The sequence below is a fragment of the Lygodium microphyllum genome, chromosome 1, assembly GCF_053477565.2.
Source record: "Lygodium microphyllum isolate KBCC chromosome 1, Lygodium_microphyllum_v1.1.10, whole genome shotgun sequence".
Lineage (NCBI taxonomy): Eukaryota > Viridiplantae > Streptophyta > Polypodiopsida > Schizaeales > Lygodiaceae > Lygodium > Lygodium microphyllum.
The window spans coordinates 67,471,760-67,495,215 of record NC_141135.1 but is presented as its reverse complement, the minus strand read 5'-3'; the positions used below and the strand labels follow the sequence as shown (position 1 = coordinate 67,495,215).

The 23,456-nt window shown below is 40.3% G+C and overlaps 1 protein-coding gene across 1 annotated transcript; it reads right to left on the bottom strand.

The window, feature by feature from the left end:
• Nucleotides 1-2,268: 2,268 nt before the first annotated feature.
• On the bottom strand, nt 2,269-4,459 carry LOC148041219 (transcription factor TGA2-like). The gene is made up of 3 exons (XM_087679935.1): nt 4,180-4,459; nt 3,102-3,337; nt 2,269-2,712 (listed from the first exon to the last, which is right to left on the bottom strand). Exons 1-3 carry the CDS (start codon nt 4,457-4,459, stop codon nt 2,269-2,271), a joined length of 960 nt encoding a protein of 319 aa, XP_087536061.1.
• Between the last annotated feature and the right edge of the window lie 18,997 nt (nt 4,460-23,456).

The following is a 23,456-nucleotide window of genomic DNA, read 5'->3' as shown; positions in this document are numbered from 1 at the left end:
CTAACCCTACGTTAGGTTAGTGGGGGGTGGAACTAACTGAGTGAGGTTAGTGATACTAACTACAGTTAGGTTAGTTGGGACCTAACCCTAGTTAGGTTAGTGGGGACTAACTAAGGTTAGATAGGTTAACTGTAGTGGGGTGAAGTTAACTAAAGGTAGGTTAATTGAACTAAAGTTAGGTTAGTGTAACTTAAGGTAGGTTAGTTTGAGGGGGGAGGAGGAAGAGGAGGAGGAGCTGCTGGTGGAGGAGGGTGATGGAAGCTGAGGCGGAGGCAGTCGAGGAAGGGGAGGCGGAGGCGCGCTTGAGGCGGACAGCGGCTCGGTGCTGGCGTCAGGTGGTAGAGGCGCAGTCAAGGTCGACAGGGGACGAGGGCGGCTTCGATGTCCAGGCGGCGGCGCGAGGCAGCAGGCGATCGGAGCGCGGGAGTCTAGTGGTGGCCAAGGCAGCTAGAGGGCGGTCGGAGCGAGGGAGTCTGGCGGCAACCGAGGCAGCAGGAGGGCGGCTGGAGCGAGGGAGTTTGGCAGCGGCCAAGGCAGTAGGAAGGCGGCCACGAGCGGCGGTGAGGGAGAGAGAGGAGGAGGAGGAGACATGAAGAAAGGGGGAGAAGGAGAAGAGAAGGGGAAGGAGAAGGAGAAAGGGAGGAGGAGAAGGAGCAGGAGAGAAAGGGGAGGAAGAAGGAGGGAGGAAAGAAGAGGAAGGGGAAGGAGCAGGGAGGAGACGCGCGCAATGGATAGGTAAGGAATTTCTTTTTTTTTTGTTTAAAAAAATAAAAAATAAAAATAAAAATAATGCATTTTCTTTTTTTCTTGTTATTTTGTTTTTTCCTTTTTGTTTCTCTTTCTTTTTGTTTCTTCTTCTTCTTTTTTTCTTTTTTTTGGTTTTTTTAATGCTTGGTTTTCTTTCTGTTCATTTGATTTTTTTTAAAAAAAATTGTGTGTGTATTTTCTTTTAAAATAATGAAAAAAAGAAAAATAAAAGAAATAATAAAATAGAAGAACACATCCCTGGCCCGTGTGCATGCACGGGTAGGGGTAAAAAAAATTTGCAATGATGGGGTCAAACGAGCAGGGACGGGGACGCTCTAGCCGCGGATGCCATGGGGGTGTCTTGAGGTGCGTAAAACCAAAAACAAGTACATTCACGCGCGAGGTGAGAAACGTGGTTAACACGAAAAATGAAGAAAATTTAATAAAATCCAAACCGTTTGTCGGATCAAAAATCCGTAAAAAGGAAAAATGTGCCGGAAGATGAGGGAAAAATGTCGGAAACATGCGACATGGGTTTCGGGACAAAATCAAGGTGTTCACATGGAAAAAACACCAAAAAAAACCCGAAAACACATACGGGCATTAATATCGAAAAATCTGCGTATCCGAATGAAGTACGAAAAGAAGGAAATGTGTGCAGAACAATGTGTCCGACAACCTATCATGAGAAAACATAGTTCCAAGTGAGATAGAATGCGTTCACGTGGAAAAAATCCCCAAAAATGGGCCCGAAAATGGACTCGAAAATTAATACGCGAAAAACCGTGCTTCAGAATAGCAGGCGGTTAAAAGAAAAAATGCCCAAAAAAAAAGAATTCACAAGGCTGGCACATCAAAACTCAGTTTGGGAAAAATTAGGATGGGTTCACGTGGAAAAAACACAAAAAATGCATTCAATAACACTGGAAAAAATTAATAACTAAAATCCGGCAGTCAGAAGAGGGAGAAGGGAAAAGGAAAAAGTGGGGGAAAGGGTGGCAGGACACGGCTGTCAAATCAAGCTGGAATTCCGGTGAAAATAGGGCAGGTTCACATGGAAAAATGTGAAAAATAAGCACTAAAAAGACTCGAAAACCCGCAAAAATTAATAACGGATGAACCGTGCATCGAAATGACACGAAGTAAAAAGAAAAAATATCAAGGGGAAGGGGTAGAATAGGCCTGACACATCAAATCAGGGTTCCAAAGCAATAATGATGCGTTCATATGGAAAACTGTCCAATTCACAGGAATTACTTCAAAAATTAATAACTTAAGAATCATCTGTCGGAACAGGGGTTGGTAAAAAGGAAAAATTGAAACACATGGCAGCCCATGATAGCTCATCCATGCACAAGCTTATAATCTGGACTTATGCAGGCTTACTGCAAGCTGTGGAACTCAACGAATCTACATGCTCTGTCCCTCTCCTGTCTTCACCTTCACAGGTACATGCATTTTCTTCTACACCAGCTGAAGTATATACTTGGTCATCAGGTAAGATGGTTTCTTCATAGTCAGCTAATGTGTGTTTGATTCCATCAAGTAATGTGGCTTCTTTGCAATAAGCCACTGGTGATTCTCTTCCATCAACATGATATTTTCCTTGGCAATAAGGTGGTCTGCAAAAGCAGCATTTGCAGAACAGGGAGGAGACATAGACAATACTTGGTGGTTCTCTCTATCATCCTCCATCTTTGATTTGGTCTTTAGGTCCAATGTTTTCAAAGCAAAAACCAGCTCAAAGGCTGCAAGTGTGCAATGGGCTACCTGTACTGGGGTCAGCAGGTTTTGTAGCTCTTTGAGGGTATGCAGCATGAGAGAGTTTGATCGCTTTAACAGCGAACTCAAAGTTTCATGCTTTGACTCCATTAATTGTTGTCCTTGCACTATGTTGTGTGACATGATGAAAGAAGAGCTCCCAATCCCTATGGCTTCTTTCATGCTTTGATCTGCAATAAGCATCTGAAAGAACCCAAAGCAGTAGTCAGGCTCAGCAAACCTAGAAAAGCCAGAATATTATGAATCACAAGTAGCTTTAGACACTTTCCCATGTCACTGGGAAAAGGGGATCTTTTCCCTTGTTTTTACTTATAGTATTCAACATCATGAGCTTCTGTGAGGGAGGGACCACATACTTGGTCGGGGGCAGGGAGCAACCACACCGAGCTAGGTATGTGGTCCCTCCCTTGCAGAAGCTCATGATGTTGTTGTAATTCACAATGTGGGAAGTATAGTGAGAATTTGTTGAAAAGTTCTTGTGCGCATCATGCCAGACCATGGCAGACAACTTCAAAATGACTTGGCAGAAACATGATAAATTGCAACAGAAAACTCAAGAAGCAAAGGTTCACCTGCATGGTTGCTAGTTGATTTGAAAGCTCCATCTCTGCCTGGTGCATGTAATGCTGCAAAGCATCCATTGAAGCTAACTGTGTCTTTGACAACAGGCATGTCACATCATGGCTTATGCAACCATTAAGCTTCTGCACATCAATACCCATTTTCAAGTACACGAGTGTTATAGCTGATGTGGGCCTCCAACCACCTATCCACATAAATGCTGCTTCAAGAGTAGAGGAATGACGCCCTGTAGGAAAAAACTTTAACCAATACCAGAAAACATGCCTCAACACAAAACTCTATTTAGTGGGGGCAAGTAGAAAGAATCAAACACAGTAAAGCCAAAGAATACTTGCATTCTCTTCTTGGCCACCCAAAAGTGGATTCAAATCTCACTCTATCACCTACACACGTATATACAATAGATTCTCTGAAATTTATCATTTTAGCTTGAATGTTTTACTTACTAGACACAATATGTGTAAACCAAGCTATTAGTCAAGCTGATGAGAGTTTTGGAAAGAAGAGAAATAATATGTGCTAAGAATAACTTTGAGAAACAAGCTAGAGTGTTTGAATGGTTTGAGCAATCAATAAGCCCATCTTGAGGCAATGAAAGTAAGCCATTGAGCATGTTTAGATTAGTATTCTGTGCATGTTCGGATAGAATGACTACCAACTATGTACTGAAAGTACTCTGTACATGGCTCCCTAATGCAATGAAGGTAAGTCATGCAGTATCCAATTCCAATAGAATATTATTAGTGCTTTTTTAATGCTAGCTTAGAGTACATTTGTGTTAGGGAATTCTCTTGGACAACCATCACTATATGTTTATTCTGTTGTCTTTCATAGGATGTGTTGCAGAAAAGTTCTAAGTTTTCATTTGCTGAAATGCAGGCCATGGGGACAAATGGAATTGTGGAGGAATGCTTCTTGTCGTATGGACTTATGGGAAAAATGGAATAATGAAGGAATTCTTCTTGTTGTATGGGCTTATGGACCTAAGAGTCTCGCAGTGGAACAATTCAATACAAGTTAATGCAATCCACAAGCAATGCAACAAATAAAAAGTGTGTGAAGCTTGACCTGAAATAGTTGCAAGCAATCCATCAGTGGTGGGGGGAGGTTTGTGGGAGGCTTTGTGGATGCTCATGCAGCCCTTCACAAGCTGCCTGACATGGGAATCAGGGCTCTTGGAGACGAGGGCGAATCGGAGGGCCTGCACCTTGGCCTTCCACTGCAGCCAGACCTGAGTGAGCTGCCATGAGTCTTGGGCTTCCATGGGATCGATTAATGCTCGATGCGATGGATTGCGATGCCGGGCATTGGATGTTGGATGCATGTAGTAGCAGAGCCCTTGCCCCATTGTTAGCCCTCGATTATGCACAGTCTGAATGAATACTCGTGCTGTTGCGAAAATCAAAAGAGAACTCTATTCTCTCTTTCCTTCTTTTAATGTGAAGGTTCGATCACAAAGTATTTTGAGGTTCATGGAAAAATATGCTATTGGGCTCCAAAAAGCCTTACCAGAGGCTTCAAAAATTTGTCTTTCTAAGGAGCTTGTACCCCCACTTTGAAGACATGCTCTCTCCTCCTCATCTTTCTACATGTTGCAAGAACTTCTCTTATAGTCTATCTAGATAGTAGATCATATTTGATCATTCTTATTGGCCCAAATGGTGCTAATGTTAATGCCTTGATGGCATTCCATAGGTTTAATATGTCTTCATCCAATACACCTTTGTCCCCAAACAATGCCATCTTCATCATAACCTCTACATTAAGGCCTGCAATTGTAATCCACCCTGTCACGTTCTTTTAGACAAAGTCTGCTTGCAAGGCAATGCCAGAGAACATGGAGAATTGACTCCCAAGATTGATGGCACATGACACACCATGCATGGATTTTTATAAACTTATTGGGCCTCTCCTCCATGTTTATCCTTTGCATATACACGTTACATAGAGGGGTGTTCAATTTGTTTATGGAGTACTAGACCACACTTTTCTAGTGCATTTCTGCCATATCTTCCAATGTTCCCTAGGGAAGATGGATCTCCACTCCATCTACTGCTGCTTGAGGAACACATCATTCTTCCTGAATTCCAAATGTTTCTTGTGCTTAGCTTGAATCACCTTTTTACCTCTAGCTATGACTTCCCTCTTCGTATGAGTTTAAAATTTCTAACCATCTTCTGAGACTTTTCTTCTCCATGGCTTTGGAATTCTCTATCAGCTTTTTTTGGGCCTACCCAATGCTCCTAATGATGATTTTTCCTTAGCATTTAAAATAAAGAAAATAGAGAATAAGGTATTTTGAATTTATTGTTTTGATCCTTTGTACCATTTGACTTCCTTTTCAAGTCTTATATTTCTTGAATATATCTTATTTGAGTCTTAATATCAAGGTGCTCCTAATTTCCCATCAAGCAAAGTATGTTACAGATGCATGAGGGGTGCATGAGGAATACACTCCCAAGTTGAGTCTAATATGCTTCTTGACATGAGATTCTAGGGCATAGCTACTACTTAAGATGGATGCTTATTGAAACCCAAAACAACTTTCTTGTACCAAGCTTCTCAAGAGGATTACCACACAACCTACTCGTACCAAACTTCTCAAGAGGATAGGTTGAGGAGTGTACTAGATAGCCTGCATGAACCAAGCTCAAAGGACTATGCCAGGGGACTATGTTCAGAGGACAATGTGGTGAACAATGAATTACATGAATTTATGCAAGAGGCTAAGTCTCCTCCTAGTGATCTAGAATTGTACACATGCTTTAGTCATTTACTAGAATTTCTTCAAGCTATTTTGATAGAAAAAGATATAGATAATTGCATGTTAGGCTTTAGATTTGCAAGAATTAATCACCACATAAAGGGCGTCATTAAATTTTTTTAGTTGTTATCTTTAAGATAACACACAAATTCATGTGTATCCACCTATAGGTGGTCTGGATCAACTCAAGTTGGCATTGACCATCCCTCTCTAATTGTTGGCCATTGCCCTAGTTACAATGTGGGAAACAAGAGTCCTACTTCACTTCTAGTGTCTTATACCATAATCTAGGCTATGGATCTTCAATCTTCATTAATCTCATTGGATTCATGATGCCAAAATTAGGCCTTTCCTGTGCATGTATTTTTGGTCACTGTTGCATGTCACTTGGCTCACAGCATACATAATGTAGAAGATAATCAAATGAATTCCTCCATCATATGCTTAGTAATTAAGTCCCCAACCCAAACACATGCATGTTACTTGGCCTATGATAGATATGAACAATCGTAAAGGAGTGTTATAAACTTACTAGCATATATAGCCCCCAACCCAAACACATGCATGCTCTCTTGATAAGGGCATGCCTAAGCACAAGTTGTTGACATTGGCACCTTTAAATCTCAACAAGTAACCTAACGATCCATTGTTGGTATGTTATTATAAAAGTGTAGTTAACTCATCAATATTCAAGGACTCAAATAATATTCCTAATTATTATCCTGAATATATCTCTTTTAATTTTTTGCATAGCATTGATGGCACTCCATCTTTTAATCTTTCCCTATTATTCATTTCAAGCTTTAAGTTTTTCCAACCTGACTTATGATTTGAAAAGTTTTATGAAAGTAATTTATGTTTTTCCATATTGCTTTAACTTTGACATCTCTAGGATTTAGGTTCCTCCTTTTGAGGGTTGTTTGTTTTCTTGGATTTACCCTTCTCAATCTATGAGCTTTTTTCTTTTTACTTCTTTTGTGACTATGTTGCATGAAGTTCTTCCTTATCTTCACTCTTTTCTCCTTGGGTGCTTCTTAGCTCCATTCCTTTACAAAGCACCCACGTTCTTTGCATATAAAGCATGTAACCAAGAAGAGAGAGAATTCTACATTGACTAGCAACTCAATCACATTAGGATCATTGATGCTAAGAGGCATATTCCACGGTGAAACAAGAGTCCTACTTCACTTCTAGTGTCTTATATGATAATCTAGGCTATGGATCTTCAACCTTCATTAATCTCACTGTATTCATGATGCCAAAATTAGTCCTTTCCTGTGCATGTATTTTTGGTCACTGTTACATGTTACTTGACTCACAACATTTATAATGTACAAGATAATCAAATAAATTCCTCCATCATATGCTTAGTAATTAAGGTCTCATGCTAAAAATCTTGAAAACACCCAAATTCTTTAGAATCAAGCAACTACAGCTCCAATTTTACTACTTGGAAGCCTAGATCCCCTAGCAACTTTGCTAACTCATTCAATCTTAGGTAAATAAGCTTGCTTTTGCTCACATTAGTCACAACCCCAGATAGCTCTAGAAAACTTTCATACACTTTCATCAAATACATCTACTAGTTGCCTCTCTACTTGCACAATATTGATAAGTTATTGTTGGTAAAGAATTGGGAGACCAAGTGTCTTCTTAATGGTATAGGAAGCCCCTTGCTTACTCCATGTTGCATCTTCAAATCCAAATTCCTAAGCAAAGGGTTGGTGATTATGGTAGCGAAGAGTAATTGAAACCACTTGTCTGCACTAGCACTCAGCAAATTGAAACCACCACAAGCAAATTTTGCTGCATTGATTGAAGCTGAATGATCATCTCATGTCTCGATGACATCAAAGTTCCTAAATTCAAAAATCAAGTGTGCTCAAAGAAGTATTCTATAAGATAGAATCTTCAATAGCATAAGACAAAAAATATATCTACCTCCAAAACATGAACTTTGAAAGTGAATTAAATGACCACCATTGTAATATTCCGCATTGAGTAAATAATTGGGACTTATCGAATTTTTTAAATAAAAAATTTCCCCCCTTATCCCTCCAGCCGACTGACGAGCTGGAGGGGGAGGGAAATAGAAGGAGCTGTAAGCTCCTTGGTGGAGCCTATGGAGGGAGGGAGGACATGCGTGTCGACACGCAAGAAGAGAAGACCCCCCTCCCTCCACTATTTAAACGAGGGGAGGGGGCCGCTGTACAGAAGGAGGCTAGGCCGTGAGAGAAGAGGCCGAGCAAGACAAGGGGAAGCGCCGCCATATCTCCGAGCTGAAGGGAGCAAGACGAATTGCCACTGCCACGCCGACATCTGGCCTCCACCACATCACCATCGACTGTTGCAGTCCATCCAGTCCTGCCGTTCTGCTGAATAAGCTTTCCCCCCCACATGGAAGCTTTAGAAGCTTCCTAGGGGGAAGCTTCTAAAAGAACCTTCTTAGCCCCCTTTCACCCCCCCCCTTATGTTTTTCTTTAAACCCCCTTTGTTTCCCCCTCCCGGGTTTTAAAATCCCCCTTAAGGCCTTGTTTTTCCCCCCCTCCCGGGTTTTTTTTAATTCCCCCCTAAAGCCTTGTTTCCCCCCCCCCTCCCGGTATAACCCCCCCCCCCCCCCCCCCAAGCCTTGTTTTTCCCCCCCTCCGAATTTTAATCCCCCCAAAGCCCTTATTACCCCCCCTGGGTTTAAATTTTCCCCCCTAAGCCCCCTTGTTTCCCCTCCCGGTTTTAATCTTCCCCCCTAAGCCCTTGCCCTTTTCCCCTCCTCATAGCTCTTTAGACTATTCAAGTCACATCCATAGGCCTACTTTGTCCGTAGGCTACCTTGCAGACTTCCATTCCCTTGCATTAATTCCTTCACTCACTTTTTAGATCTTCTTGTGCAAGTGCTCTATTAATTGAGCTTTGTGTTCTTAGTTTTATCAAACAAGCCAGTGACCACACACTCCCATGTCCTAAAAATCCAATTCTTCATCATGGCCTCGTATGGTATTCCGTAAGGGAGAAATAGCCGTGAGATAAAAGATAAGGAGGGAAGTAGAGGGAGTGAAAAGAGGAGTGAAGGAGGAAGAGTGGGGAAAAGGTAAAAGAAAAGGAAGGAGAAGACGGTGGAATTCCAAGAAGAAAAAGGAAAAGGCTATCTCACATTCGAACTACGATGCCGCCGAAGAAAGTCCAAGGTGTAGCTGCGGGAGGGTCATCTCCCGATATCCATGTGGATATCTCACCTCAAAGCCAGGTTTTTCTTCTTGGTGTTAATTCAGTTTTAAGTCAATCATGCAAAGAAAAATTGTTAAGGATAGGTATATTTGTTCAAGTTATTTTTAACGAAGGAGTTAGCTTATGAATGACAATGTATACAAATTAGCTTTCTTCAAATTGCATCAAGCATTATAAAATTATAGGCAAGATTAACCATTTACTATAGTAAAATATTCCTAAAGAGTAGAAATTATATCTTGCACCATTAGTCTTATTCCTTTCGCAACGAATCATGGTAAAATGGCTAAATTCATGAAAGGTTTCTTTCGATGCTCAAATTACTAGGGAGTTATCTTTGCTAGTTGCACATCTTAGCAAGGCAACTGTTGTTATTTGGCATGAGTTCATCTTTAAAGAAAACGGAAGTTAAATGTTAGGAATTAACAAGTATAAAAATTAGATATACGAACTCATTTGGAAAGAAAATGTAATGGGGAATTGCTGGATGACACTCTATTAACACTTTTCCCCTGCTATTTGAGGACTTGGGACTAATAAAGTGTGTATACACCAATTTCTCAGCTAGGCCTTTTTGTCCCAAGAAGTATTGTCATCTTTGTATCATCTTGGCATTATGCTATATGCCAAATTAAATTGTATTGATTGGGAAAGTTAATTGTCACAAGGATAGTAAAACCGTGACAAGACGAGTAAGATTACCTTCCAAAAGCTAACCAAACCAATCTAAACATAGAAACATTCATACCCTAAACACTTGACTACTTTCCTTACCGTAAGGACAATAATTTCATAAAGATAAGAAACTAGGGTTTGTCCCTGAATGAAGAAACCCTAGGCCTGACATACGTCAGCTTAAAGAATCTAAACAGATTATTCCATCGCAGGACTTGTGCAACATGTATGAAATCATTTTGTGATTGATTCACAAGGAGAAAAGGGAAAAAAAAACCCTCATCAAGGATGGCAGATCCTTACGCAAGTTATCTTGCAAAAATACGTAGTTTTGGATATCCTTCTAAATAAGGAAAGTTGTAAAATAGAAACTAGCATATCTAAGGTACCATAGGGTTAACCAAGTTGGGTATACCCTACACCGGAATATAAGGGATCTTGCCAAGTTACAAGACATCTTGAGAACTACTACTGATACACTAAAAAAGGAAAGAACACTTCCTTAGCAATTTGCCATACAACTGGGTTGATTAATGGAAATGTTTGTGCTTGCTAGAGATTTTAGGGCTCTGTTTGAATTATGAATTACAAATTAAAAAAAGTACCTATACTTCAGGTTAAAGGCCTGAAGGGAGAGGCAGCTTTAGTTACCCCCGACTGCCTGCCTAACCCTAACCAAGGGGGTTGTTGACCGTGCCGGGAACGTGGACCGAATCCGCTGCGAGAGGTCTTTCCGTTAAGCTCTACTTGGTGTAGGAGGACGCTTGGGTGCCAGGGGGGCTCTGGTCGTAAATCCCTCGCCTTCCGGGTCCTGCACAAGAGGCTAACGTGACTCGGGATTGGATCTCGAGGCCCGCATACTAGTTGACGGGCGAAAGCTTGGAATAGTGATCCCTGGAGATTACTGGTTAGCCTTCGGGCAAATTATGGACAAGACTACGGGCGGAACTCCTTGTATTTCAAAGATAAAATGATGAAATGTTAAAAGAACTTGCTTGATGTTGTTTTTTTCTATGTCATGTGATAAGATTAGGTGAAGGAACCAGTGCTTAACAAGGTTAATTAAAGAAGCTGATTGTTATATGTCAAATTAATGTGTTAGATAATTACATAACTAAAACAAACCGAGGAAAGTGCGGAGGATGGGCCATGGGTCCGTCCTATGGATGGGTGGTCCCGGTTAGCCGGGAACTTTTCTCAAAAATCTCGAAGAACAGCGGAATGATCATCATCATCAAAAAGAATAACGAGAACGATGACCTAGAGTTACATCTTATTCGATTTACGCTGTTTTAGGGGAACGGAATGGGACTATGCCTTATGGTAGAGAGGTTGAGCTTTGCATCCCTCTCGTTTCCCATTCTCCTTGAACCAAGTGCAGCGTGAATCCGCTTCGGACCTGGCGTTTCTGCGTAAAGTAGTTCGCTCGGGTCTGACGCTAGTTGTTGTTAGCTAATGACCCATTAGGAAAACCCTAATTCCGGTCGATCCTAAGTGGGAACGGCCAGGATACTTCCGCTACGTAGCAGACGCGGGAAGAACTAGATCGCAAAACCCGTAACATTCCATGGGAGTGCCGGGTGGAGCTTTCTAGACATCCTTTCCGATGGACTGCTAAGACGTGTCCTGGATGATAGTAGGGAACACGTTACAACCATGTTGACAAAGGAATGATAGACTATGAATGTACAAGTCATAATAGCTGCATAAATCCACAATGTCTAAGACATGCAAAAGCATAACTGAAGTTACAATGATCTTCATTCAATATTGGCCCCACTGGCACACCTTGAGCGTGAAGATTGTAGCAGAGTTTCTCAAAAGATACAACCAACCTATGCTGCCTTTGAATAATTTGTTGTCAACAGGCCTATGGATGTATGGTACATTCCAAACTCTGGATGAGGTTGCACAGCTCAGCAATTTGGAGGCAACAATCTGGAGGCAATCAACATATACATCAAGAACTGCATCCTTCTTGCTCTGCAGCTTCGCACCATCTGGTTACACATAAGAAGGTGAATGACCTTGGCACTTGGTTCAAAGAGAGTGAGAAGTGGAAGAGAATAAAATGTCAATCCCCTTGCCGATAAGGCATCATCTCACATTAGCCCCCCAAAAATGAAGTTGAGCCTCATATATATCCTACTGAATTTGGAGGATCATGTATTAATAACTCCATCTAATGTTTAGAAAAGCTACCCAAATTATTAGGTCCATCTAGCCATAGATGATTGGTCATCATGATTGAGGTATTCTCACGTTCCTTGATGGGATTTATTTTACTTATCTAATTAGCAAATGTACCATACTATTACAACATAAAAAAGTAGCTTCCTTTTATTATCATGTTACATAGGGTCCATTAACACAACATCTAGCACATGACAAACACTTTGGAAAACAACATTCTATTGCACGAAAGATAATATATAAAAACACCATTCCATGAAGTAGTATAAAATCCATCTCCCTACTACAGAGAAAACAATTGTCTAGCCTAGGATATGAGCTTCCAACCCCATAAGATTGGGTTGTATGTGATTACACTACTTCTATCAACAACACAAAGTAGGGAACTTATTAACTTAGAGCCATGATAAGCTTTCCTCAGCATTACAGGTATCCTATATAATAGGGTCACTTGGCCTTTTGCCTTCTCAAGCACTCATGTGATCAAAAACACCTATCTCCTAAAAGATCATGGGATCCCAACCCACTAGTGAGTATTTTGGCATAGTATAGGATGCTAAGGCATATTGGGATGGAAATGCCGATGGCTTGAACTACAATGATAAAAATTTTGTCAGATTGTTCCATGAAAAACAATAATTTTAGAGAATAATTTCAAAATATTTGTTATAATTAGACAAAATGATAATTTCATAGAGTAATTTTAAAATATTCGTAATAATATTTTTTGGGGCCATAAATATAGTCATTGGGATATGATCTTCACAAGTATATATGAATGGTCTTGCTAAAAATTCATGTGTCTATTATTTCTAAGGGTAGAGAAGGGATATGATAGTGCTCATGAATTTTCTTGAGTTGTTCCAAGATTTTTGGGAGCTTTGAATTACCTCTAAGGCTTGACTTATAGGAATAAGGACTAGAGCAAGTTAGGAGGGATTAGAGAGTAGCATAAATAGACTTGTCATGGATATTACACTTGATGTTTGTTATAACCACAAGATGATACTAGCCAAATAGGTGCCTATAGGAGAAGTTGCTACACAAGATTGTACACATCATAATTTTTGAATTGCCAAATGCATAGCATGATTGAAATCCTCACGGAGAGTACATTAAGATCCTCTAGGGGTTCAGCCTCTCTTGTAGAGATTCAAACCTATGGTTTTTTACCCAACATGGAAGGTTTAAGATGTATAGGAGAGAATAGCTCAACATGCTTTCCTCCCCTCCTTGCTTTTTATAGTACTCTATTTTAATATTGGCCTTGTTGAGCATGTTCTTAGCACAAAAAGCATGCTTTTCTTTTAGCTCTCTTATTTTTTCTCAAAAGATAAATTCAAAAATTTTCCAATCTTAATTTGTTCTTCTTTTCCTCTTGTGTTTTCCTTTTATTATGATGCACTTTCAATGTTCCATTGAGAATTTGCAAGAGTTTCTACATTGTTTGAATTATTTCACCTACCTTTGAGATTGGTGAGAATTTGATATGCTCCCATCGATACTTTTCTATGGAATTTCTCAACTTCAAACCCTAATAAAATGAGAATATCCAATGAGGATTTCTTTGTTTTGGAGCACTAGTTCTTTGTAAAGGTAATATACTTCCACCCTTGTAAGGCTATTTAGGTGTAGCCTTCTTGTTATTAAAGTCACCTCATAATGAACCTAAAAGTAGCTTCCTATCTATCATGTTGCAAGCTTCCACATAGAGCTGGCTACAATAGTTGGCAATCACTAGAATTCTTGGTACTTATATTTTTGTGTTAAGACATGAAGTTTATAAGTTTAGTGCTAGTTTGAAAGGTGATAATATTTCATCATACAACTAGCAATATAGTTTGCTTTATTTTCTATAGCCACATGTTTTGGGCAATGCAATTTAGCTTTTTCTCAATATGGCTACACGCTTTGCCTTGGTGGTTCTTTTTTCCCATGTGCACTTCCATGACCAATATGGTCATGCACTTGGTAATGTGCTTTCCTTTTTAATATGGCTATCTAATTTTCATGATGGGGTATATATGATTGTGTGGTTTTCTTGCCATGCACTTTGAATGTTTGCTCTTGTTGCTCATTTGGACAGTAGGGAATATGATGTTAGTGTGTGGAGTTTCTATTTAATCCATTGGTGCAATATGCTTTTTTCTCACTAATATAATCATGAGCTTTGCAATAAGATGGATGTCATGGCCATGATATATACTTGGTCAATGTGGCCATGTACTTTGCTCAACATTGTAAGTGTTATTGTTGCTAAATGCAATGACTCTGTTGTTGGGGCCACACAGTTTGTGTTATTCATATGTACTAAACATCTTTCTTTTAATTTTCTTTTTTGTTATTGTGATTACCTTTCAACAATTGTGGTCTTGCTTTTGTGTCAATGTGAAAAGCTTAGCTATGAGTAAGTATTATACAAATGTAAATGTCTAATCAATGAATATTTATTTACTAATTATACCTAGAAAAATCATGAGTTCCAAGTTAACTTGATAGAATATCTATAATTCCCTAGTTAGAGGATAGTACTTGCTAGTTATGACTAGTAAAAAGTAAAATTTTCTAATTAGGTTGATATTATTACTAGTTATACAATAACTTGCTAGATAATGTTGCTAGATAGGGCTTCAATTTTCTAGATACTATCTAGGAAAAGGATGCTACTAGTTAGAAGAGACTAGTGATGGCAAAATTATCTAGTTATAACTAGAAATTTCTACATTCTTCCTAGTTTGGTTAGTAATCTTCCTAGTTATAATGTGAACTTTCTATATAGTAAGTGGTTTAGAGTTTCTTGTGACCTTTGTCCTTACCTTCTCGAAACCATCATTATCAACTTGAATTGAGAAATAGAGAATTGTGATAAACATCATCTTTATCTTATCCTCATTGTACCTTTAATTCCCTATTACATAAAAGTAGGGAATCACATCCTTATAAGTCCTTATGTAGGGATTTTCAAAGGAATGTGGGGAATGCTCTATATTCCCTATTATAAGATGTAGGGAACGTAGGGACTTTCAAAGGAATGTAGGGAATGCTCTATATTCCCTATTATAAGATGTAGGGAATGCAATTTCCTAGTTATAGATGGGGAATACGTACTTGTCTACATAGGAAAAATTGGAGAATTTCCTATATTTCACCATATTGCCTATGTGGGGAACGATTGAAAGTTCCTTGTGCATCTTGCCAATCCGTCTTCAATCCCATAGGCTGCGTTTGATCTTCAAGAAGCTCCCCCAACTCGTCTTGAAGTGCAAGATCAGTCACCTGCAAAAATAACTCCACTTTCTCCGAGTTTAGGGCTCTTTATTCAAGTGTATCCAACTGATTGTAGTGTTCTTCAAACTCATGCAATAACTCGGAAGCAATAAGTTCTTTATTAGGCTGATAGACCCACTCCTTGAATGCCTTCCGAGTAGCGATGCCATAAAATATTCATCTTTAAGCGCCTTCTTGAAGATGTTCCAATTTGAATCTTACACATACATTACTACTACAATTGAGGATGGTTTGAGGGTGATTTAGGAGGGGAATTCTAATGGTTTATTAGCTTGAGAGATAGGATAAGAGAGGGGAAAGGGTTAGGAGTCTAATGAATGATGTTTTATGGAAGTGTTAAGTGTAGGGAAGAAAGTGCGGGTGTGTATAAAATTGGGAGGTGGTCTCCACCGCAGTTGGAACATTCACTCTAACTTGCAAAGTAGGCATGACAACTCGTAAGAAATAATTGCTCTAGTTGGTAGGAACACCAAGAAAGCGCATCTGACTTTAAAAAGTTTTAAGATAAGCTGAGACATTCCGGCCATCAAATAATTTACGTTCACTTACCACGGCCTTGATTGCTTTGGTTGCTCCATGTGTATACTCTTGTTCTTGATGTAGCATCTGTTGTTGATCCAATTGTTGTTGATGTAGCTGCTACTGTTGCTGCATAGATAACTACATCTATTGATTTTGCATCATAATAGCCAAAGATACAGTTTGCAATAGATTCTTCATCTCATTGATTGAAAAGGATGAAGCACTTGATGATGAAGTAGGTGGAGTATTTGAAGAATCTCCCATCTTGCCAATCAAAGTGACGCTTTCACGTCGGGTTCACTAGATGTGACTCGGTAAAACAAGCGTGCGGGGTATCGTGAATGTCCCTCGTCACAGGGACACTTTGAGATGGGAGCTTCCCATTATTAAAGTTCTTGAGATAGGGTAAAAGGTACATCACATCATACTAAAGCATGAATTTGGAACTTCAGCACTTCAGCAGCTTAAGCATTACATTTAAGCTTCCAAAGTAGAGATTTATATTGAAAGTTAGATCAACAAATATCACATCTTCAAAACTCTTCATTGAGAGACCTTTTCATCTTGAAGATATTCCAATTGATGACAAGGATATTAGACCATGCTGAATTCGGAATTCAAAAACATATCATGGGTGAAATAGTAGGGGAATCACCCTTAATTCTCCATCTATTTGTCAAATTATAAGGAAGCTTGTATAAGCTTTTGAGCTGCTACAACTTCTGTCTCTCGCAGATTGTTATACTCCACGTTCAACAACTTTGTCACCATCGGTTCGGCGAGCTCGGGGAGGAATGAAGGAGAGCTTTGTGATGACACAATTGCGTGAAGAAGAAACAGACTGGGAAAACGGTCAGGATGTGATTACGTGTCTTGTTTGTTTCCGTTGTTGATACTGCAGGTTCGTCGAGGATGTGATTACGTGTCTTGTTTGTTTCCGTTGTTGATACTGCAGGTTCGTCGATCTTCATCAGCTTTCATCGTGTTTCTTCGGTTCGCCGTCGTCGTTCCCTTGTCTTTAGCTTGCTATGCTCAAAGTTCTTCAACTTTTTCACCCCACGTCGGCAGCAAAAAAGATGGCTTAAGCGAACTTTATAACAACATAGTGATGAGGTCAGAGAAGCAGACAAAGTACTAGGGTGGTAGTTGTGGCAGTGTCTTGTGAGCGATCTCAGACTGTCAGGAAGACGTTTTATGCTTCAGCGCCACCTCCATCATCGCTTGAAACAAGAAAGCAGCAGCAAGGATCAAAAGACCCAACAGTCGAGTAGCCATGGTATGATCAATATGATGTGTAGATTGCTGGTAAGCGCTTTAAGGACTCCTATACGAATCTCGTTGTCCAATTAGGCAAGGTAGCTCTGAAGGGAATTCTTCGATCGCAGACGAAGGAACAAGATGAAATCTGAAGGAAGTCCAGCATCATCGTCACTACTCGTCCTCCGTCACATCTGTCACAGCAGCATCGATCATCGTCGGCTTTCCTCTTTTTGTACTCTACACCATCGGCAACTTCAGGTCTTCTTCTCAATTTCGTTGTCTCGACGATGACTAGCGATTTTGTCTTCGACTGTAGCTTCTTCTTCAACGTTTCCTTCGTCACCTCCCGTGCCTTCCTTGACCTCAATATTGCCCCCCCCCCACCCCCCTTAAGCCTTCTTCTTTCCGTTGTTTTTATAACTGTTTGATGTCTTGCAAGCTTACGAAAAAGGTAAAAAAACTTTGATCCAAATTTAGTTCAAATTTCTTTGTTTTAAGGCATCCAAAAAAGTCATTCATCTCTGAATGGCATCTTAGATTATGTCATCATGCCTAACTTTTTGAGCGTTACGCTTTCCATGCACCTTAAAACTTCACAAAAGTTATGATAGCCATAATAGCAATCATTGATATTTTGTAATCTCAATTCTTTACCCATCTCAGCTAAATTGGGGCCTTTTTTTTTCTTTAAAAAAATGGCTTAAGACTTTAGTAGTCGTGAGCCGCACTTTGCGAACTGATCCAATCTCAGCATTACTAGCATTCCTTTCAACACTGACTTCACTAACTTGTATTTCTTAATCATTTGTTGGAGCCATATCTCCATTTAGTATTGTGATGCCATGAGCAAGTATTCGACTCCATATCCCTTCACCTTTTGTGATATCTTACCATTCCCAAACTTTACTAAGAGCTATAGCCATCCTTTTGTGGGTTTAACAAGTAACAGATTATACCTTAGCATCTTTAATTTGTAGAGGAGAATTACAAATTACTATCTCAAGATATAAGGAAAATTTGTGCAGGGGCATGTTTTCAATTGCCCAAGGTAGCACATTAGTAAGTAGAACATCATCACATGAATTTATGCCCCATGCTTGTTGGTCAAGCTTGCAAGAGATTACTCGAGGTAGTCGCATGTATCAGCTTTACCATCGCCTCCTCTTACTAGCAACATCCGAATTACAAGTCACAAAGGATCAATATTGCAATCTTTTCCTCAATTCTTGAGTCAGAAACTTGTTTTTCCACGCATTGTGCCCTAATTAGGAACGTGATTTGGAAGAGAATGTCGTGCCCAATCACTCGTGCAATTTGCAAATTAAAATCCATGCTATGCAATCAATCAAACGATGCTCCAAAAAGTTATGAATGCATTGAGAAATTTGTGCCTAGTCTAACTACATGTGCTCGTGCATCATGCAAAAGTAAAAGATACACACAACAAAAAATAAATCCCTAACGACATTGACTTAAAAGTTCAAAATCATGACAGATAAATTCTGCCCTTAGTTTTGCAGTGGTAGATGCGTAGTGTCACGACAATGTTGCGATCGCTGTTAACAAGGTGAAAACTATAATTTGAACTAGAAGAGGAAGAAGAAGTGATCTGGGAGATTCATGAGCAGGTGTCCTGAAGTTTTAGCCCCCAGCCAACGGAGCCATTAGATTTGGGTTCCAAGCAAGAAAGAAGGAGCTGTTATTTCTGATCCATGTTTTTGTTCTACGAGGGAGCTCCAGGAGATCTAATGCCTTGAGATGCTTCTGACTAGTGCTAGACAAAGAATTTCAGGTTCTGTCAATACATATTGATTTGATTCATTGTTCTTTTTCATCATTATGTTTATCTCTTGTGTATTCTTTATCTTCTCTTCCATCTCCTATCTCTACTTTCTTCTATCTCTAACCCCCAGTGGATTCGACCTTTCGACAAAAACCCCTCCGACATGGTGTGAAAAAGCATGGAATGCATCATCATCAGACTTTCTTATTGATCAAGAGAGTCAATGTGATTTGAGTCATTAGTGCTAGTGTGAGTGGCATGGATTATCCAGAAATACTAGATTTTTGGACAATTTAGCTTATTTTAGATATAATGGATATTATTTATTGTACAAATATGAAAAATTTAAAAAAACGTATAGATCAGGATGGCATGCAAAAAGTAAGTTTCTTTTTCGGTCAGTTATGAGATTTTTCACAAAAAAGACAGATTGGTGAAATCGCGCGCGTTGCGATCGCTGTTGACAAGCTGAAAACTGCACTTTGAATTGGAAGAGGAAGAAGAAGTGATCTGGGAGATATGTGAGCATGTGTCCTGAGGTTTTACCCCCCTTCGGGAGTCAACGGAGCCATCAGATTTGCGTTCTGAGTAGTAGAGAAGGAGCTCTTATTTCTTATCCACGTTTTGTTCTATGAGGGAGCTCCAGGAGATCTAATGCCTGGAGAGTGCGCCTAGGTAGTGCCAGACAAAGGATTTCAGGTTCTATCAATACATATTGATTTGATTCATTATGCTTTGTCATCATTGTGTTTACCTCTTGTGTATTCTTTATCTTCTCTTCCATCATAAAACAAACCGAGGAAAGTGCAGAGGATGGGCCATGGGTTCGTCCTACGGTTGGGTGGTCCCGGTTGGCCGGGAACTTTTCTCAAATCTCAAAGAATAGTGGGATGATTGTCAAAGGACACGAACAACGAAAGCATCGACCTAGAGTTATGTCTTAACCTATTTACTTTGTTTTAGGGGAACGGAATGGGACTATGCCTTATGGCAGAGAGGTTGAGCATTGCATCCCTCTCGTTTCCCATTCTCCTTGAACCAAATGCAGCGTGAATCCGCTTCGGACCTGATGTTTCTGCATAAAGTAGTTCGCTTGGGTCTGGCACTAGTTGCCGTTAGGAAATGACCAATCAGAAAAACCCTAATTCTAGTCGATCCTAAGTGGCAACGGCCAGAATACTTCCGCTAACTGGCAGATGCGGAAAGCCCTAGATCGCAAATCATGTAACATTCCATGGGAGTGCCGCGCAAAGCTTTCTAGACATCCTTTCCAATGGACTGCTAAGATGTGTCCTAGATGATACTAGTGGACACGTTATAGCATCCAGCACTCGATCCGGGATTAATTTTGACTTAGCAAGATCCCCTATATCCTAGGTTAGGGCATACCCTATTAACCTGACTTGATTAATTCCTTAAGTTCATATGTTATTCCAATTTATTGGTTGGTCCTTTGCTTCCAAGCAATTATCTTTACCCCAGAAAGATACTATATTAGGATAATTATTCATCCTCTTGCAAGATAACTTGCGTAAGAATCTGCCAACCTCATTCCGAGAAATTGGCCATTCCCTTGTGTTCCAATCACAAGATCATGCGACTCTGGAACTTGTTGCACAAGTGTCGCATCAAACTATGGGACTATTCTATCCATCAACAATGTCTTCTAATCACGGTGTCATGATTAGATACAACAATCCATTCCTGAATGCATTAGGCCGACATTGTCGGTCCTAGGGTTCCGAATTTCATCTTTTTTTAGCGAGAGATTCTTAGGAAAAAACCCTGGATCTTTTTTCACAAGTATGTCCTACTATCCCTGCATTCCATGAATGTGGGCAAGTATCTAGGGTACAGGAGTTTCGGTTTTGGCAATACGTGTGACTAACTAAATGTCTTCACCGTGCCCCTAGACAGGTCCTTAGGATACGTTACATTGAATTAACCCTTTTCTAAACAATTTCTCCACGGTTTTAGGTGTTTAGATATATGCAAATTTAACCAGTCTATTCTTGAGGATAATTATGCTATCATTTCCATAACCACATGACTCATTGTCTATGTGTTAGTTGATTTTTAAACCCTAACTTTTTGGTTTAAGATCAAGCATAGGTTAGGTTATAGCCTAATTCCAATTAATCATCCTATAACCTGGAACAAGATTCATGCTAAAACATGCAGCCTTTTACTACTTTCATTTCCGAATGAATTTGTGGTATCCTGAACTTACACACCCTTTCGTAGGTTTAAGTTTTTCTTTTAGGCCGCTTGCCTAGAGTTAAATCTTCTTCATGCAACCCTAGCAATTTCCTACGGTTGCTATCAACTTTCTTTAGGAATCATTTCGAAAAAGATGTTCAATAATGCAATATGAGGTTTATTCCTTTCATGCTTAATCGGAGTGTACTTTCATAATTCCATTTTGTAAATATGGACATTAATCTAATTTCAATTCATTGCAATGCACAAAAACTACTTGCTAGAAATGCATATTAATCTTCTTCTTACTTTATTTTGTTCGTTTTATTGAAAATACTAATGGCCTAACTCTTCTATCGTGAGCTAATTATTTTAAATTAACCAAAGTATTTAAGACGAAAAATGTATCCTATCTCCAAAAATCATCCACGCATGATTGAATTTTAACGACGTAAAATAAAAATTAGGAAGAAAACCCTGGACTTGTGGTGAGATGTCCACGTGGATGTTAGGAGACGATCCTCTTGCGGTTGCGCCTTGTGCTTTCTTACGAGCCATTGCGAATTCAGCCTTTTCACCTTGGGCGCAGAGTTACGATCTTGTCCGCCTCCTTCCTATGCGAACTCCCTTTGTGAATTGGCTTTAGAAGGCCTTAAAACCAGCTAGGGGAGGAAAAATCCACAAGAAGGCTTTGAGGACTTGTGGGGAAACCTTACGGGAAGGGGATTAGGTGGAATTTGCACGGAATTGGGTGGAAACATTTCGGAGGTCAGGGGGTATAAGAACCATGATAGGGCTTTTGGAAAAGGCCCACAAGAAAGGATTAAGGGCTTTGGATTGCAGGGGTGGGGTAAACCCATGATGAGGGTTTTAAATCCCGGGTAGGGGGATTCACTTTAAAAGGCCTTTTGAAGACCCACATAACAAAGGGGGAAAAAGGTGTAGAAGACCCTTTTGAATATAGGGGATTGTGTGTGGGGGAAAAGGGGCTTAAAGAGGCCTTAGTAGGGGATTTGTGTGTGTGGGGGAAAAGGGGCTAAAAGAGGCCTTAGGAGGGATTTGTGTGTGGGGGAAAAAGGGGCTTAAAGAGGCCTTCGGAGGGGATTTGTGGGGGGAGAAAGGGTGTAAAAGACCCTTAGGAGGCAATTTGTGGGGGGGGGGGTAGTCTTAAAGAGCCACAGGAAGGGGGGGCTTCTTAGGAGGCTTTTAGAAGCTTGCTAAGAAGAACGTGGAAGCCCCATGTGGCGGGAGAAAGGCGGCAAATGGTGACGTGTTTTCTGTGGCAGCGACGTGGTGGCTGAATGGACTGCACGGTAGTTGGCTTCGACGGCAGTGTCAGAAATCTCCTCCTCTTGACCGCAGTCAAACGACGTTCTCCCCTTGCTTCACGGCAGCCCTCCAGCTCACTCCACACCCACACTCTCCCTCACGGTTGCTGTCCCTCAGCCATAGCGTAAAAATCTTCTCCCTCTCTCTCACCACTATGGCAGCAACAGTGTATTAGCCTCCCCTCGATAGTCGTGTCCCATGGTTTTTATAGTTAAGGGAGGGATTCTTCCCGCCCCCACGCGGCCATAATGCATGGCCTCCTACCTTCAGTAAGCTCGAGAAGGAGCTTGCTCATACATGCTATTCCCCTCCCCTCCAGCATGACTGTCGGCTGGGGGGTAAGGGGAATTTTTTAAAAAATTTGCCATTATCCAATTCAATTATCCTTACGACTTATAGAGGTGGTTCACCGGTGCTTTTGGAAGTTCAGAATGTTACATTCTCTCCCCCTTGCAGGAATCAAGATGTCCTCATCTCGAGATAAACTGGGGATATTGATGGTTGAGAGAGCTTTCATTTATCCAAGTGGCATCCTCCTAGGGATAATCTTTCCACTCGAGGAGGCATTCTCTCAAGGTTTTGGATCTCAGTTGTCTCTCCCTAACATCTAAGATCCTATCAGGCCTTAGTTCAAGGACTCCTTGACTAGGCATTACAACTTGCTGGTCATCAAGTACATGGTTAGGATTAGATACATACTTCTTCAATAGGCTGATATGGAATACATTATGAACCTTTAGGTTCTCAAGGAGTTGCAGTCTATAAGCACTAGGTCCTAGTCACTTAAGGATCTTGTATGGTCCACAATACCTTGGACTTAGATTTTTACAATCTCCTAAGGTTAGAGAACTGTTCTTTGGACGTACACGAATGAAGACCATATCTCCTTCTTTGAAGATTCTATCTTGATGCTTCAAATCGTTGTATACTTTCTGTCTATCCTTGGCGGCTTGGATGTCATGTCTTATTGAGTTTATTTGGTCATCCATCTTTTCCAACATCTGCCTTGAAGCTTCAACCCTGAAGGTTGGATCTGACAAGTTTAGGGGACTTCGATAGTCATGACCATACAATGCTTGGAAAGGGGTCATCTGAATTCTTGGCTGGTAA

Excerpts from the sequence above, each read along its gene's own strand:
- LOC148041219 (XM_087679935.1), bottom strand. The coding sequence starts at position 4,459 with ATGGGGCAAGGGCTCTGCTACTACATGCATCCAACATCCAATGCCCGG. Across the intron at positions 3,338-4,179 it reads ATTGCTTGCAACTATTTCAG|GGCGTCATTCCTCTACTCTT; the intron begins GTCAAGCTTCAC and ends TTTTTCCTACAG. Across the intron at positions 2,713-3,101 it reads ATCAACTAGCAACCATGCAG|ATGCTTATTGCAGATCAAAG; the intron begins GTGAACCTTTGC and ends GGGTTCTTTCAG.